The sequence below is a fragment of the Cotesia typhae genome, unplaced genomic scaffold, assembly GCF_013202065.1.
Source record: "Cotesia typhae breed Kobodo isofemale line unplaced genomic scaffold, CoteBio_Ctyphae scaffold_152, whole genome shotgun sequence".
Taxonomy (NCBI): Eukaryota; Metazoa; Arthropoda; class Insecta; order Hymenoptera; family Braconidae; genus Cotesia; species Cotesia typhae.
In genome coordinates this window covers 1,229,825-1,247,820 of record NW_027423776.1, presented here as the reverse complement: position 1 = coordinate 1,247,820, position 17,996 = coordinate 1,229,825, and the positions used below count along the sequence as shown (strand labels likewise).

Genomic DNA, 17,996 nt, shown 5'->3' with positions numbered 1-17,996 from the left:
TCAGGCTTAGAATGAAAAACCTACGAATTTCTCAAAAACACCACCAATAACTGGATACTCTGCTTGCTCGTTTTATACAGCCAAATTCTGAAGATTGTCATCGACTTTATATTCTACTTCGCTTATTAGTACGATTAACAATTCATTTCAAAAGACTTTTAAAGAAACTTAGACTGCCGAGAAAGAACAAAAAAAGACACAATCTATTACAAAGGCCATGTCATAAACCAATTAATAATATCAGACATTTATCTTGACTTTCTGTTCAATTTCTCACTTCAAAAGTAATGCTGCAACTGTAAAAGCCATCTAGAAAAATAAATTAATTATATAAAGCGTATTAAACATCTTTTATAAGCTTAAAATCTAATTTTAGGCTAGTCAATTACAAGTCTACAAAAATTTGATCGATTTAATGCCTTGTATCAGGTACTGCTTTGGTATTTTAGACCTAAGAATTGTGAATAACAAAACGGCACCCTTGTTCTATTTCACAAAACTAGTTTTAGTATTATCTGCACTCTTAATTACGCAATCAAGATAAAACTCAACTGATAAAATCTGCTACATACTAATATTTACATTTTTGAAATTAACACTTCCTAATGTTAACTTATAACTCCATCCATTATGATATACTCTTTCTATTCATCTATCTAGAAACTAACCTATTTTTATCACTAAATTGTAAATCATTTGAGGAATCAAAATATCGAATAACATTTGTAATCCGTCTATTAGTAAGTGCTTCTCACCTCATTTATATGCGTTGATCAACTTCGAAATTATTCCATAACTGACAAAACCTACGATCTAACTCAGAGGAACTAGTACATATTTTAACTACATTAATCAACCAAATCACCAACAAACTTAAAGAGCTTAACCGTTCTAAAGTACTAGAAAACAACACAGTTTTATATTTTATGATCAGATGATATTTCTTCTCTATAGTAAAAAAATTAAATTTTGGCTATCCAACATTGACTCTGACGACAACACTTAGGACAATCATTGACCCAAATATCCTTCCACCCTTATCCTCTCTTCCGTTTAAAATTTTTTGTTTACATAAATTCTTATTTCACCAAGAAACAGCATTACTCACAGTTAACCTTCTATTGATTCTAATAAAATCAAACATAAATGAATAAAATACAAAAAATAATAAATATGTAAAAGGAAATTGCAATGAAATTAACTTTAAAAATTCAAACTTTCATTTCATTTTTACTTTGTCATTGTAAAAAATGTTTCCAAAGTGTCTTTAAAAAAAAAAAAATTCTTTAGAAAACGTATTTAACAATACAACTACCTTAAATGCAAAAAGTCTTATTGTAATTTTAGAATAAATGTTTCTCAATCGAAAAACTATTTACTCAATTTAATAGCTCTGTTAATATTAATTCAAATAGATCTTCTAGAACTAAAAAACTTTGATTCTATGAAGACTATAATTTTTTTATCGAAATCAAGATTTCGTTCGGTATTCGTCAAGTTATAATTTTTCTAAGATAATCCGAAAAATTTTGATTTTTACATGATTAAATCTATGTGACTAATTTATACTTAAATATTCTAATATTTTAAACATATACTGACTGCTTATTTGTGGAAAATCACACTAATTATAAAACAACAAAAATAGGTGAGTACTTACTTTGTCTGTTCTGTTTGATTGATCTTAGACTGGGAAAGGAGAGGGCAGCTGGTAATGAAAGAAAGCGTGGGGTCGGTCCTCATCAAATCGTAATTCTCGTAACCATGTTTGTAGCATCCGACTATTAATGATTTATCTGCCATCAAATCCCACCATTTTGTTGGTTGTTCCAGTAATTGAGGAGGTTCTATCCGCAATGCACTGTAGGGCGGTGTCATTTACTAATTTTGCCAATTTATTCATGCCAATTTTGATCATGTATCAACTTGTGATCTTTATTTTGGATGTATTCTATTTTTTACAATAGTTCTGATTTGGTTTCAAGTAAATCAAGAAAAAAAAATATGCCAAATTTTGGGTTGATATCTTAATTTCTAATTGGACCGTACAATAATCAAAATTTCAAATTCATAGTATGTATGAATAATATTATGATTCAACCACTACTTTTTGTCTCAATAAATATTAGTGTTGTACAATTTGGCCGACTAAACCGGCCATAAAGTTAAGCTAGGTTGATTAGTTCATTAGCTAACTCGTTAATCCAAATTAACCGATTAAAATAATTAACTAGTTAATCGGTTAAACTAATTAACTAATTAATTGGTTAAATTAATTAAACGGTTAACTGATTAATCAGTTAAATGGTTAATCGGTTGAATGATAAATTACCATTTTCCCATTTATAAAATACAAATTACTATCAAGTTTTATATTTTCAACATATTTACAATAGCTATTAAGTTTTCATAAAACTAATTAGCTAATGACATAGTATTGTGAATATATATATATATATATATATATATATATATATATATATATATATATATATATATATATATATATATATATATAATATATATATAAATATATATTTATAACACCGTAAATTTTTTATATATTTTTATATCAATACTCACTACTTCAAAAAATTGTTCTATTTTTAGTATATAAGAAAACCTGGATTAGATTAAAATACTTATAATTTTGCAAATATTTTTCAAAATTTCAAACTAATTTAGAACTATTGTAAAAAAAAAAGACATCCTAAATGAGGATAGCCTAACTATGAATGATTATTATTCACATTCGTATAGGTAAATTCCTTACTTGATAGGTAAAAACAAAGTTTCGTGTGAGATTCAATAATTGAACTATCGATGACTTATTCACGAATAAATGTGAAAATAAATTTGATCAAATATTAATGGATTTTATTTAGCAACTTAAAAATAATTCAAAGTAAAAAATATTTATTTTATCTAATTGCAGAAGGTGATTCGTAATCTATTACGAGTCAAATATTTTAACTCCATTTTTGAGAAAAAAATCTTCTAGTTTCTAAAAAACATTTATACCAAACAATAAGACTCTTTACTTAATTGCTATTATACTCGCAGATACACCTTTGACAAGTCAGTCAGTTTTGAAATAATATGTATTTACATGCAAGTTGAAATTTTTTTTCAATCAATTTAAAAGTATCAAAAATTGAAAAATAAAGTACAACTTTTTAATACCTGAATAATTTTTAAAAATTATTTAAAGAATTAAAGATTAGGATATAAAATAGAGGTTTCTGATACATGAGCGTAAGACAAGAGATTTTGGTACACTAAACTTTAGCTAAAGACACAAGAATACGATTACCACGCATTTTCAATAACATTGAGCACGCAATACGCAAGTTACACATGTCAGCTGATAATGAATTATAAATATTTGTATTCTTAACACTAACATTTTACGTTGAAATGTTTAGTTACTTAAATGTAAATAAAACAACAAATCTTAAAAATAAAAGAAAATTATTAACTACCTTGTTTTCGAAAAACTATACGAATTACATTTGCGTATTAATGGTGACATGTATTATCTGATAGTATTAGATAGACGCACGTCAAATTTTCTGTGTATCAGGTGTATTAGTATAAGCTTAGACAAAACAACTACCACAAAGCAAAAGTTATGAGTTAAAAAAATCATACTTAGCAATTTTTTTAATTTTTTTACTCGAAATAACAAAGCAGTTGAAATGACAAAGTCAAATTTCAAGTGTAAGTTTAGAATGAAAAATTCACTGGATAATTTTGTTGTTTTGAACTTAAAATTGTCAGATACAACAGAAATTCATAATTAAACATTTGCTAGTTATAACAAGGATTTCTACGGCTTTGTGATTCTTAATTTTTCACTACGTTTGAATTACTAGTTTGAACTCAATTAGATTCGTCATGTTAGTAAATTGTTGTAAAATAATGAGCTTGTTGAATTTTTGAAAAGTAATTCCAACTATTGAAAATCCTTCTTATTAGAAATTTTATGCGTTGAACATTGATCTTAATAAGGAATTACAGTTGTTCACAAGCTTTCCGAAAAGTACCATTTCAATATATATATATATATATATATATATATATATATATATATATATATATATATATATATATATATATATATATATATATATATATATATATATATATATATATAAAATGCTTCAACTACCACAACCAAATTACATACAATATATATCGGTATAATTCTTCAAAAAATTTGATTTGAGAGAAAAAAAAATTTTAATATAAATTATTAACGAAAAAATTAAACAAGTATAGTTATTTACTACAGCATTAATTGAAAAATCCATTTAAGGAGATCCAAGTACCCTCTTAGTGTAAAGAATGGCTATAAAAAAATAATACTTAGAAATACTTTTGTTATGCATCTTAAAATTAATTAATAACATTTTTGAGGAAATTTCCGAAAAATTTACTCATTAAATAATTATGAACATTCAGTTAACTAATAAAAATATAGCACTCTGAATTACCGATATACACTTGACAACACCATAAGAGTTTCCTAACCTTAAAATTTATTTATTTGTAAACATGTTTCAGATGAACCGGCATAATTTGCAAGCGGATTTTGGAAAATTTTCTACGCGTTTTCTTAAAACTTGCAGGCATTAGAGAAGCTCACATAAATGCAATACTTTCAGCATTAAATATTCCACATGTGACTGGATTTTTGATTCAAAAGTATTTAAAATTAGTCACTCCAGTATTTAAAGCAGTAGCTAATGAAAGTTGTCAAAAATCAGTCAATTAGAAACAAAAATGACGATTGATGTTGAATCTAAAAAACGAGTAAGTGTACAATAATTACTCAATGTTATTAACTGAATCTCTTTTTTTTTTTTTTTTTTTTTTTTTTAAGTACTTTTTTGTGCGATTATTGTTATTTTTAAATTTCATTTTGTTGGTTCAAAATATAATAAATAGCAAACATTCAATCAGAAAATTAGTTTTATCAATGAACTGTTTTTACTATGGAAAACACTTTGATATTTATAAATACCAATTAATAGAAAACTTATCTTTCATTTATTTAAAAATTTTCATTTGATTTTTTTTTTTTCAATATTAAGGTAAAGTACCCAGTACTTGAACACTTCTAAAAATGGGACCAGTAGTTGAACAGACTTTTAGAATTGTTGTTATAGAAAATCCATATATATATTATGAGTAATATTCACATGTTATAATTATTCAATGATACAGTAATTGATTTCTATAAGTTTTTTCAATTATAAATCAAAAAAATTATATTTTTTCTAACTTTAAAGTTGACATATTGAGAATAGCCGATAGATGCGATTTTTTCATGAAAAAGGTACTAAACAGTGTGGCCAGATCGTGCGATTTTTACCCCCACTTTGTACCGCTTTCAATGTAGTCAGATGAGAGTGTCCTACAAAGTGGGGGTAAGAAAAGAGCACGTTCTGGCCACACTGGTACTAAACCGTAAACCAAACAATCAGAAAAAAAAACGGTACTTCATCATTTTAAGTAAAAAAATTGTACCACCCAATAAAACAGTCTTTTCTTAATATTATATATTTTTTGCAAAGACATAAAATAAAATTTTTATATTAAATTTTAGCGTTCAACTATACCTCCAAATTTTCCAAGCGGTACCCAGAAGTTGAACAAGCTGAGGCCGTATAATTTTAACCCCACTCTAACCTCAATAGGTTTATAGACTAGTGATCAGTATTGTGATTTATATCAATTATTGCAAATTAAATAAGTTTTATAGCTAAAAATAAATGTAGTTAAAAATTATTGAACGTTTTGAATTGAGTTTTTTTTATTTATAATTGAAAATTTGCTTTGTTATTCATAAAAAATGTCATTAAAAATTTAAATACAAATATTTCTCATTTTAAAATCAATATATTAAATATTCTCAGCGGTATTTTTCATATTAATCAATAATGTGTCATAATTCTTTTGATTTTTCAATGAAACGTTGAAAATTTATGGTGTGCCCATTGCCATATATTTTACTTGTTCAACTACTGCTCCCGGAGTGTTCAACTACTGCAGCTTGTCAGAATTGATCGTTCAACTACTACTTCTTTCATAGTCTATCTTAAAAACATTGTAAAAATATAATTATTCAATTATTTGCGTTATTTTGCGCTTTAATCAATTCAAAATCGTTTATATTTTCGTGAAAAACACTAATTTGAACTAATAATTACATCTTTCTATATTAAAAGTAGGATCAAATACGTTTTACTTTGAAACCTGTTTAACTACTGGGTACTTTACCTTAGATAATAATAAAAACTATTGAATGTTCGCTATTATTTTTGATCTTTTTTTTTTTTTAATATTTTATTAACATAATATTGCTTCAAATTTCTTTATTAAATTTTATGTATTTATGTTTATGGTTGTATCCTTTCTTGTTTCTATGTAAGATTATTTCCCTTGGGTTTGGAGCATGTGTATGAGTGTATGATTTTTATTTGATGTAATAAACTACATGTATTTTATTACATTTTTGCATTATTTAATAAATGATTATTTTTACAGGATTTCTGAATTTTGAAAGCAAATCAGTAGCTAAAAATGAAAAAACTATTAAGGCAATTGTTGATAGACTTGATGAGCGCGAAAAAAAAATAAAAAAATTGTATTCTAATTTCTTATTATTTGTTTGAAAATTTGTATTATTAATTAATAATTAATTTTTAAATTGTGCACTTATGTATAATTTTTTATAAAGAAATATATTATTTTATGTATATAATCTTGTAAATAAAGTTATATTCCTTACTCATCGATTAAATAATTTCCAGCTTTGAGTTAAGATTTTTATATTTTTAACTTACTTTATTAAAAAAAAAATTATGTTTAATGTCTAACTGAAATGACTAAGATCTTATAGCATTTAAAAAACTACGGTTATTTATGCGCCGGGTAACTACATAAGCGATGTTGCCAAGTTAAATATAAGACTTTAAAGAACAGAAGATGGAATTTAAAAATTTTCAGGGTTTTAAAATATTTGACTACTTTGCGTGGATCTCCTTATTAAGTTTCCTTATGAAGTGACGCGCCAAGTACACGTACAACATTTACGCCGAATTTCACATCTGATAGTTAATTCGACCAAGCTAAGTATTTACTTGAAAATTATAGAGTTATCTCGATGTTTTAGAAATAAAATTTCCTGCACCAATACCAATTTGTTGACTTTAAATCACTCGAAAAAGAATTTTATACCATCAATATTCATTAAAGTAGATATGCTGTACAATTAATTGGAAATTTCTCGAAACCGATGATTATCTTTAACGATAAATGTTAATAAATAATATGTAGATTATTTTTAAATAATTTTTAGTGACATGTCTTAAAACATGAGAAATTAACATATTTTTATACAAGATAGAAAAGTAGTCCTTTCGTTTGCACTACCGTAACATATTTTTAAATTTCAATTTTTAATTATTTTTAAAATTTTTACAGACCTTTTAAAATTTATTTAAAAGAGTTGATATTTGCAAGCATTATCGAGAGATGTAAAAATATGTTAACTTGAACTGTTTTCAAAATGCTAATTTAATCGTTTCGATTAAAAGAATTTAAAAAGTCACAAAAATTAAAAAAAAAATTTTTTCATCATGTTACTGTTTTTTTTTTAAGCATAAATAATTTAAAGGATATTAAAAATAAAACAATGAAATTTTACAAACCTAACATGAACTCCATCAGATATGTGTTGAACAAGATCACCAATAATTTCGTGTTTGATATAATATAACATTCGAACACGTAGAAGAACTCTAGAAAATAGTAATAATTAATAGTAAATGATCAATCATTTTCAATAGATGAACTTACTTAGTCGCATGACGGCTGAGATGTTTTTTGTAAGCACTTTCCAAAAAAATATCTCCATCATATTTTTCAGCATGACTCCAGTGATTAGGATCATTAGGTCCGCTATTTACTCCGGAGCCACGTGTTTCTCGGCCTTCTCTTACACGACCCTTTTTTTTTTGTCTATTATTTCTATTACATGTGCTAGTACATGCTGATTTAACTTTCTGACCATTTTCTAATGGCGTTATCAAATCCCATATGAAATGGCGAATTTTCTCATCTCCACGATAATAACGTAGACAAAAAAGTAAAATTACTCGGGCACAGTCTTCAATGTCAATATCACGCCAACCACGTCGAAATTGGCTATTCTGAAGAATTTCTTCCCATCGACCCCAACCATAAGTTAATAAACCTCGTTCAACTTTAAAACATTCACTTCGAGCCCAATTTCCATACACAACTTCACCTTCTCGAGGTACATATTCATCACAAGTTTTACGATTTTTTTTACCAAATTTGTCACGTCTCTTTTTTCCTGTAAACCAATTAAATTACATTGTACATAAATTACATTATTATATATTATTGATAGCTACTTTCCTATGTTTAAAAATATTTCATTTTTAAGATTGGTCTGAACGATAGTATGAAAATATTTGAAAAATCACGTACTATACTCATACTTTTATATTCTTTCGATAAAAATATCTTATTAATATGTAGTAAAAAAATGTTATTGAAATTAGAAACAATATGACATTAACTCTGTAATTTTATGAATATCTATCAATTCCAAAATTCATAACGAGTCAGTAAAAGGAATTTTCACGCGAAAAACTTAAAAATTAAAATGAAATAAAGAAACTACTTTTTGCAATCAGATTTTTAAGAATTAATTTTTAAACGTTTGTTCGTATTTCAAACTATTAAAAAAGGTTTCTAATTTTCCGTCACATGTGTTTTGCAGGCATGTACATATGTGTACGAGTGTAATAATGAACATGCGTTAATCAAACATACCTCTACCTGATAAACCAGTATTGTCATCGTCACTATCATCTGAGCTATCTAATTCGGACATATCTACAACGGATTCATCGTGTCCATATCGTTTAATTTGAGTTCTTCTTCTAGGCTCAGAAATAACAAGATCTTCTTCTTCTTTTTTTTCAGTTGTATCGATTTCTGCTTTTTTAGCCCACTTCTTCCAAAAATCAGGATCGTCAATGTTTATATCAGATCTGTTTGAAGAACAAGCGAAACTTGCTTTTGAAAATGTAGATCCTTTTTCAGCTTCAATAGTAATTACTTGAGTTCTTCGTTCAAGAATTTGATCGATATCTTCTTCGCAAAATTTATCTCCAGCATTGTCATCGTCCATAATTGCACCATAAGCTCCTTTTTTCAAAAGATCTTCGATTTCTACCTTAGTTAGTTGCTTATTACCAGGATCTTTACCACCTTGAGTAGTATTCATAGATTGTAAAATAGCTTTATCAAGACCTAACTTCATAGATGCTTTATCAAACATTTCTCTTTCATAGGTATTACGACATAAGAGACGGTAAACTTTTACCATTTTCTGCTGACCTATTCTATGGCATCGTGCTTGTGCTTGTAAGTCATTTTGTGGATTCCAGTCACTATCATAAATAATTACCGTGTCAGCTGCAGTAAGATTGATTCCTAAGCCTCCAGCTTTTGTGCAGAGCAAGAAAACGAATCTATCCGAATCAGGCTTGCTATACCGATCGATAGCAGCTTGTCTCAAATTACCACGAATTCTACCATCAATTCTTTCATACGGATATTTCTTATACAGTAAATAATCTTCCAGTAAATCCAAGCATTTGACCATCTGACTAAAAACTAAAACTCTGTGACCACTTGATTTTAATTTTGGTAATAACTTGTCAATTAGCACCATTTTCCCTGAGCTATTAACTAATGCATGAAAATATGCTTCAGAGTCCTCTTTATCTTTATAGTCAAGTTGAATTTGATCCTCAGCACCATTTAATAAAAATGGATGGATGCAACACTTTCTTAATTCCATCATAGTATTCATAAGATTAGGAATGTTTGCTGAAGTAGTTCCTTTGGCTAAAAATGAAAAGTTTCTCTCTAAAATACCACGGTAATATTTTTTTTGAATATTTGTCAATTCAACTTCAACTACAGTTTCTTCTTTAGGAGCCAATGATTTTTCAACGTCTTCTTTTAATCTTCTCAACATCATAGGTTTTAAAAGAAGTTGTAATTTGTTAACTTCACTTTCACTACTTAAATTACCAAATTCCTTCAAAAAGGCTTCACTACTAGAAAATTGGTTAGGCTCAAGGAAATTCAATAATGAAAAAAGTTCATTAACATTATTTTGAAGTGGTGTACCAGACAGCAAAACTCGATGCTCTAAATTCAACTGTCTTAAGCCTTCCAATAATTTACAATTTCGATTTTTTAATCTATGAGCTTCGTCAATGACACATAATCTCCAATTATAACCTTTCAATTCGTTAAAATCCGTTATTATGAATTCAAATGTTGTAATAAGAACATTAAATTTGATTAAATCTTTTATTTGTTGACCTTTGTCGTTTTTATAATAAACTTCATATTCTTGAAGCATAGTACGGCTGGCCGCTGAACCATGATATACAACTACATTCATATCAGTCCATCCTTCAAATTCTCGTTGCCAATTTGGAATAGTTGAAAGTGGTGCAATAATTAAAAAAGGACCTCGGATACCATATTTATAAACAGCTTCAACAAATGTTAAAGATTGAATCGTTTTTCCTAAGCCCATTTCATCTGCTAAAATACAATTATGTACATTGTACCAAGAAAAAAGTAGCCAGTTTAAACCTTCCAATTGGTATGGTCTTAATCTATTTCCTCCTTTATAAATTGGAGATTCAGTAAGTTTTACCCATGACGAAGCGTTAGGTTTCTTTTTCGGTTTCCATTGATCTTTAGGTGGAAGTTTATTAAATTTATGAAAAAGTGCGATTTTTTCTGGATCAACATCCTCTTCCAATTCCCACGTAGAATCTTCATATTGGAGAGAACGCCACTTGACGAGATAATGTCTAACTGTTTCGCCAGTCGTAGGATCAGTATGAGTTGCCTCATCTAAAACTCGATCAACTTCAACAAAATCAGGATTAAAGGGATCATCTTCCGTATTTTCAAAAATATTTGTACTTTGTTGAATTTTTTGCTTAAATCTTTTTAGCTTTGCTTGAATTCTTTTATCTCCTTTATACAATTCTTCCTCCGTTTTCCATTCACAGTGCAAATATGAAAAATTTCTATACTTAACTAAATACTCTTCTACCTCTATAAATCGAGATTTAGTTTCAGCTATTGAACTTTTAGTACCATCAATCTCTTGAGATTCTTCTTTCTCGTGATCACTTTTCTCAGATTTTTCACCATCTATCGATTTATTAGATTGCTCATCTTTGACAATTTCTTTAGTTGATACTTCTTCAACCACTTTTGGATTTTCATTTTCTTCATTTTCTTCTTTTTCTTCATTACTTTCAATACTTTTTGTTGAATGATCACTGATTTTGCTTGATTTTCCTGGAATCTGAGAATTTTCAGTTTCATCTTCAGGAATTGCTTGAGTAGTCAAATTTTTTTCGACATTATTGTCTTCTACTTTAGAATCTGTTGAAACTAATTCTTTAATTTCTCTTTTACCAATTCTCATGCATAGAATATGCTGTACAACCATTGAGTCTTCATCAGTTGTATTTATATATACAAAATTTGGTTTATTAAGAGTAATTTCAGTTATTTCACTATTTTTCTTTGTTGAAGTTAGTTTTAACTGAGAACCTTCCAATTTTTTAATAGCGTTAGAATCGGAAAGAGGAACTTCGTCATCAGAAAATCTTAACATAACATCATCAATGTATTTTTTTCTATGAGTGTTCCTTGCAGATCTTCGTTTATTTGCGTCTTCGCCAGCTTCTGGAGAAGGTGGCGGAGTTGCTGCTAATTCTTCGCCATCAGAATCAGGTGCAATCCGATTTTTTCTTTTTTTTGAAGTTCTGGGTGATCGACCAGTAGATTTACTGCCAATTGATCGTTTTCTGGAGGATTTTTTTTTCACGGGAGTTGATTCTGTAATTTTTTGTGAATCTTTTTTTTTCACTGTTTCATTTGCTTCTTCAGAATTAACTTTATCCTCGTCATCTTCATCCCTTTCCGTGATAATTGGCTCAACGGTGGATGAGTCGACATGTTCTTGATCATCTTGTATTGGTGCATCAGTATGTTTTACATTCGAATCCGGTGTACTTTTAGAATCAGACACATTTTCGATTTCACGCCCTGTTTCTTCTTCAGTAGAATCAGAGTGAATCGTTTTTTTTCTTCCACGTCTGGAACATTCTTTTCCTTCTTTGTCTTTTTTTTTTCTTCCTTTGGGTTTGATTTCTTTACATGATTTTGGTTCTTTCATTACTGATTTTTCTTTAACTTCTTTCGGTTTTCGTGGTTTCCTAGGTTGTCGTGACTTTCTATTTTTATTCCATTCTTCTTCTGTGTTACCAGATGATGGTTTGTTATCTTCAAAATCTGCTACACTGTCAACAATGTTACTACTGTCTCCGGGAGTGACTAGATTTTCAGAAACAGGTTGCTCTGGTTGTGATACAGACTGAGTAAAATCAGGCGTGGTCACTTCTTTGTTTACCTTTTTTCGATTCTTTTTCGTTCTTGGAGTACCTTTACTACGTCCTCGACCAGTTGTACTAGAAACTTGAGGACTATCTACGACTACAGAATTGAATGTTGGCGTTTGAAAAATACATTGAGATCCACCATGACATTGATCATTCGTTTCATGTTGTTGTAATGCTTGTAATTTTTCCTGAAGATAAGAAATTTTTTCTTGATTTTCGGATGCAGGAGGCAAACAAAATAATTCTTGAAGCTGTTGTTGAAGTGCAGCTCGTTCATGATGATGCGTCGTTGAAGTAGAACTACTTAATCCTCCTACAGTGTTTGATGTTGGTGTAGGAGACATGGCATATATTTTTGATACGGCTTTATTCCCTGTATTATCGGTACCAGTGGAGTATTGTGACTGAGCAGACCCTACAACCATGTCATTCGAGTACATAACATTTGATTTTTGAACATTAATGTACTCACTAAAACCTGACTGAACTGAGTGAGGTAATTGGGTATCAGATACAGAAGCGGTAGCTGTTTGTTGAGAACTAACTCCAATACTTGTGGATTGAACTACCGGAGTTAGTATCGACTGAACCTCTGCATGTGTTGATTGCATAGAATGAGTTACTTGCAACTGAGAGGACGTACCATTATTAGTATTTATATTTACTTGTTGAGTAATAATAGACTGTTGTGGTTGCGTCTGACCAATCATCGAAGACTGTTGTAGATGCAGTTGGGGTTGCTGAGTTGATTGAGGTATCAAAGATTGTGGTGATAGTTGTTGGTTCATTGGTCCTGCGGGTGTTTGAGGAAGCTGAGTATTTTGAATATGTGTCGTCAAAAGTTGTTGATTTTGACTTATTTGTGACACATTAACTGGATTTGGTGGCTGAGGAGCACTTGACAAGACTTGCTGTTGTTGAAAAAGTGGTTGAGATAGTTGATTAATTTGAGATTGTGATGGATGTTGAAGTAAATCTGCCGTTGATTGTTGATCCCGCTGAGGTTGAACTATTTGTAATTGACCAGTCTGATTCAATTGTTGAGTTGATAATTCTGATTGCGATTGTATATGACTTTGATTCATCGATAAATGTTGTACATGGTTAGATAAAGATTGATGCGGCTGTTGTTCAGTTTGAGATTGTACTTGTTGAGCTGTTGATGATTGAGAAATTGAAGATTGTTCTGAATGAAATTGCTGTGGTTGTGATGCACTGACAAGGGATGGTTGCGAAGATGTGATAGCTGGTGTTTCAGATGTTGGCAAATTTTGATATGAGTTTAACCCAGATTGTTCATTAACTTTCGAATGTGATGCTTCATTGTCTTCACCAGATGCTATAACAGAGCCTGACGCATCATTTGATGATTGTAATGCTACCATAGAAGAGGGTGAATTGCATTCAATATTGCCACTTGTACTTGAAGCTGGCAGAGACTGTACAGACTCAACTTCTAAAGTTTTCATTGTAGAAGTTTGCTCCACTTGTTGGGTTGATTTATTCAACAATGGCTCTTGTGTTGATTGATGATGTGTTTTTAAATTTTGTTTTACTACTGACTGATCCACGATTTCAGATTCTTGAGAAGAAGATCCTACAACAGTTGTTGATATACTTTCACTCGAATTTCTAATTGATTCAACAATGTTATGCATATTTTCATTACTACTTAAGGGAAACATTGGTACTGGCTCTGCCACAGAATTTGGTTGAGAATCTATAATGTTTCGATTATCATTAACATTAATACTTGTTCGGGCTTGTGCTTGAGAGTGAGACTGTAGCTGGTGTTGCGATTGAGTTTGCTGTTGTGATTGAGTTTCAGATGGCGACAACTGTTGACGTGGAGATTGAGAATGAAGTGCTTGCTGTGATTGAGAATGAGGCCATGGAGATGACACTGGCATTCTTGGATTTGGCATCATCGTCATCGAATTTTGTACAGAAGTAATAAGATTAGATGCATGAGATATTGGTGGTCGAGTTGGAAATTGAGTATAATCTTGTGTCGGTTTACTTGAGTTTGTAGTAGCAGCAGCACCTGGGATAACCATTTGTTCTAATGCTTGTAAATTTGATTGTTGAGGGGCAATAGCTGAATTTAATACTATTGATGACGATGGGCATGGAGATACAGAAACTGAACTTGGTTGATTTGATTGTTGTTGATGTGTCATTTGAACTTGTGAATGGGGTGATAATGTCGTCGGCTTGACTGGCGACATTATCGGTCTAGGAGACATTTGTTGTTGAACTGGTGATGGTCGTGGAGACATTTGTGGTCTTGGAGACATTTGCGGAGACAATTGCGGAAATGCAGCACGATATTGCGGACTTGTCGCAAGTTTTGAAGGACCGAATTGCGTGCTTGAACCCGTATGCTGAGCAGTTGCATGTGGTTGTCCTGAATGCTGAGTTCCTGGAAGTTGAGGTGAGGTATGTTGCGGACCAGAATGCTGCGCTCCGGTATGTTGAGGTTGATTAAATATCGGTGGAGTGTGGTGTGGATATTGTGATTCTAACGATGATTGCTGACTACCAGGATGTTGTTGTGAATGTTGAGGATATTGTGAATGAGATGGATGACTTTGATGAGTTACGAGAGAAGGGTGATGATGTGGCATTCGTTGTGGCTGTTGTGAACTTGGTTGTTGTTGCTGCTGATGCATAGTTGGAGCAAAACCCGAAAATCCAGTAGATGTATGATACAATCCTGCCGAATTGCTTTGTGGATAATGTTGCTGCTGGCTGACCATGTGCTGGTAAACGACATTGGAACTTCCTGATTGCATACTTTGATGGGGTACACTGAGATTCCCTAACATACCTTGTTGTGGCCCAAAATGCTGCGGAGGAATTTTTTGATTCATTCCTGATTGATCTTGTGGCTGAGAATACTGAGACATGTGCTGTCTATAAGATGTTGGTTGAGGTGTTATTTGATTATAATGCCTCTGCAGTTGTGTATAAGAACTACTACTTCCAGACCAACTTTGCATACTTGGATCCATATTCATACTTGCTCGTGCCATTGGATGTTGTTGCTCCATAGAATACATATTGTCTGAGTAATTGGAATACTGACTTCCTGCTATTGGATGTGGACCTCTATGCTGTGGCATCATACTTCTATTTTGATTTTGAAATGATCCAGGCACCATTGTTCGTTGTGCAGGATTACCGTCAAATGTTCCTAAATTTTGGTTGAACATAGTGCGCTGAGGTGAATTCTGTAATTGATTTGAATTATTAAATTCAGCACCACCAAATGATGCTAATTTTTGTAGAGGAGATTCTTGAGAAATACTATATGATGAATTAATGTAACTTCCTCCTCTGTTAGATCCAGAATTTGAGCCATCTCTGGATGTTACCACAGGATTAGTTGCACTGGCTGGATCAAAATGATCATTCCCTCCGAGATCAGGAAGGGCATCAAGCATCGAACCACTGACATCTTCTCCAAACAGATCGTATGAGTCCATGTCTTTACGCTTCACTACTCCTAGCCTCCACCATAGGCATGAGAGAGTATTGACTAATACATTTGATGATCAGCAATGTACCCATCTTTGAAAACGGTTATTTATTTCTGTAACAAATATTCAAAATGTTATTGTCAATTTGTAAAGTATTTGACTAAGTTTTATAAAATGTGAAAATTGATAGACTACGGAAAAAAAATATCGCTCATATTTCTGTACAGATCATCATTATCATGATCCAGGCTAAAAGTAGAGAAAATTTATGTCACGCCACAATATTCAACTTACATGATTCTGCTGCAATGCGAGAGGGAAACTAAAAAACACTAGAGTACTGAACAATTAAATATTCAATAAATTAGTAGATATTCGAAAATAATTAGAAAACGGTTGACCCTGAAGGTCATCCCTGCAACTTCCCGCTACTTTCGTAATTAAGCACTCAAAATTGTACTTATTACGTTTTTGAGCTCTTCGAGCTAAGAAAAATAGTTTTCGTATAGTTTTGAACTCTCCGAGCTCAAAAGTTGGATGGAAGTTTAATAAAACACTATTTTTAGAATTTTCAAACCGCAATAACTTTTGAATGAATGAACCGATTTTCACGCGGTTGGTGGCATTCGACGCAGTTTTTTCAAATTCTATGATATATTTTCAAACACAAATTGATCAAACCAGAAATTTCAGTGTAATTCGAAAAAACACTTTTTTTCGATTTCTTTCGTCAACGATAACTCACGAACGAATCAACCGATTTTGACCAGCTTGGTGGCGATCGACGTGGTTTTTTTATGTTAAGAGCTGATTAGTTTTTAGAATTGATCGGTCAAACCGTTCAAAAGTTATTCCAGAAAAACCACATTGAAAAAATTTTTTTTCGTAGTTTTTTTTAGGGGGTACTCAGGGAAGCTTCTTTTCAATTCGAATTTGAAGTCCATTTGGCCCAGTTACCCTCCAGTTTTGGGTAATACACAAAAAAACCAAAAAAAAAAAAGGCAAACAATTACGAAAAACTGCACTTACAGCGATAAAACAATTTTTGTGGACCCGGATCGAGTATGATATTTATGTCTTAACAATTGGAATCGAATATAATTGAATAGAACTTTCTATTCGACTCTATTCGATCCAATCCAACTTGTGAAACGCCAGTTTTTCTATTTGTTTCAATTTGATTCAATCCGACTCGTTGGTAAAGACCGAAAAGAAAAATTTTTTTACCAATTTTGAAACATTCTTCTGTATCGGGTGCTCACTTCATGATTTCTACTTTTTTCTGTCTACCTCATGAATTCAAATTATAAATGATCTAAATTTAAAAAAATATTTGAATATCTCACATTTTGAAACGATTGAAAAATTTTAAATAAAAATTAAAAAAAATAAAAACCAAGAAAAACTTAATTACAATTTCTCATCTATGTCATTTATAATAATATTAATCGAATATAATTTATGCCTTAAACGTAACGAACAAATGAGTTTTTAAGTAATAAAAAAATTATTTGAAGGAACAATTTTTCTTTCAAAAGTCATTATTTGCTTCAAAGATTGAAATTCCATAAAAAAAATTTCAATTATCCTATAAACAACGCATTTGTTTATAATCATTTTTGAAACAATTAGAGATGAAAATTAAGAAAAAAATTATTTCTATACAGCTTTTGACAAGATAAAAACGTATCAATAATAATATTTTGAAAAAAAAAAAAAAAAAAATTTGGGTGATTAATTGAAGTTTTTAATTTCGAAACAACGAAATTTAAAAAAAAAAATGAAAAATAAAAATTTTTTAATTTTTCCAACGGAGATCTACACTGCAAAAAATTTCCAATGAATTTTACTATGTGCGCATAGTAACACCGGACTATAAGAAAACTGATACAAAATTTACAAATTCCCATAGTAAACGGTATGCGTAGACGACACGATTGAGTAATCTGCGCATACGTTTACT

At 30.4% G+C, this 17,996-nt stretch overlaps 1 protein-coding gene across 1 annotated transcript in view; it reads right to left on the bottom strand.

The window, feature by feature from the left end:
- Kis (chromodomain helicase DNA binding protein kismet) overlaps window positions 1-17,996 on the bottom strand; it is a 44,089-nt gene that overhangs the window by 12,878 nt on the left and 13,215 nt on the right. Inside the window, 4 exon segments of the mRNA XM_074257400.1 lie at window positions 1,661-1,861; window positions 7,719-7,808; window positions 7,867-8,386; window positions 8,872-16,146. Coding sequence (XP_074113501.1) covers window positions 1,661-1,861; window positions 7,719-7,808; window positions 7,867-8,386; window positions 8,872-16,039 — 7,979 coding nt within the window. The 5' untranslated portion in view covers window positions 16,040-16,146.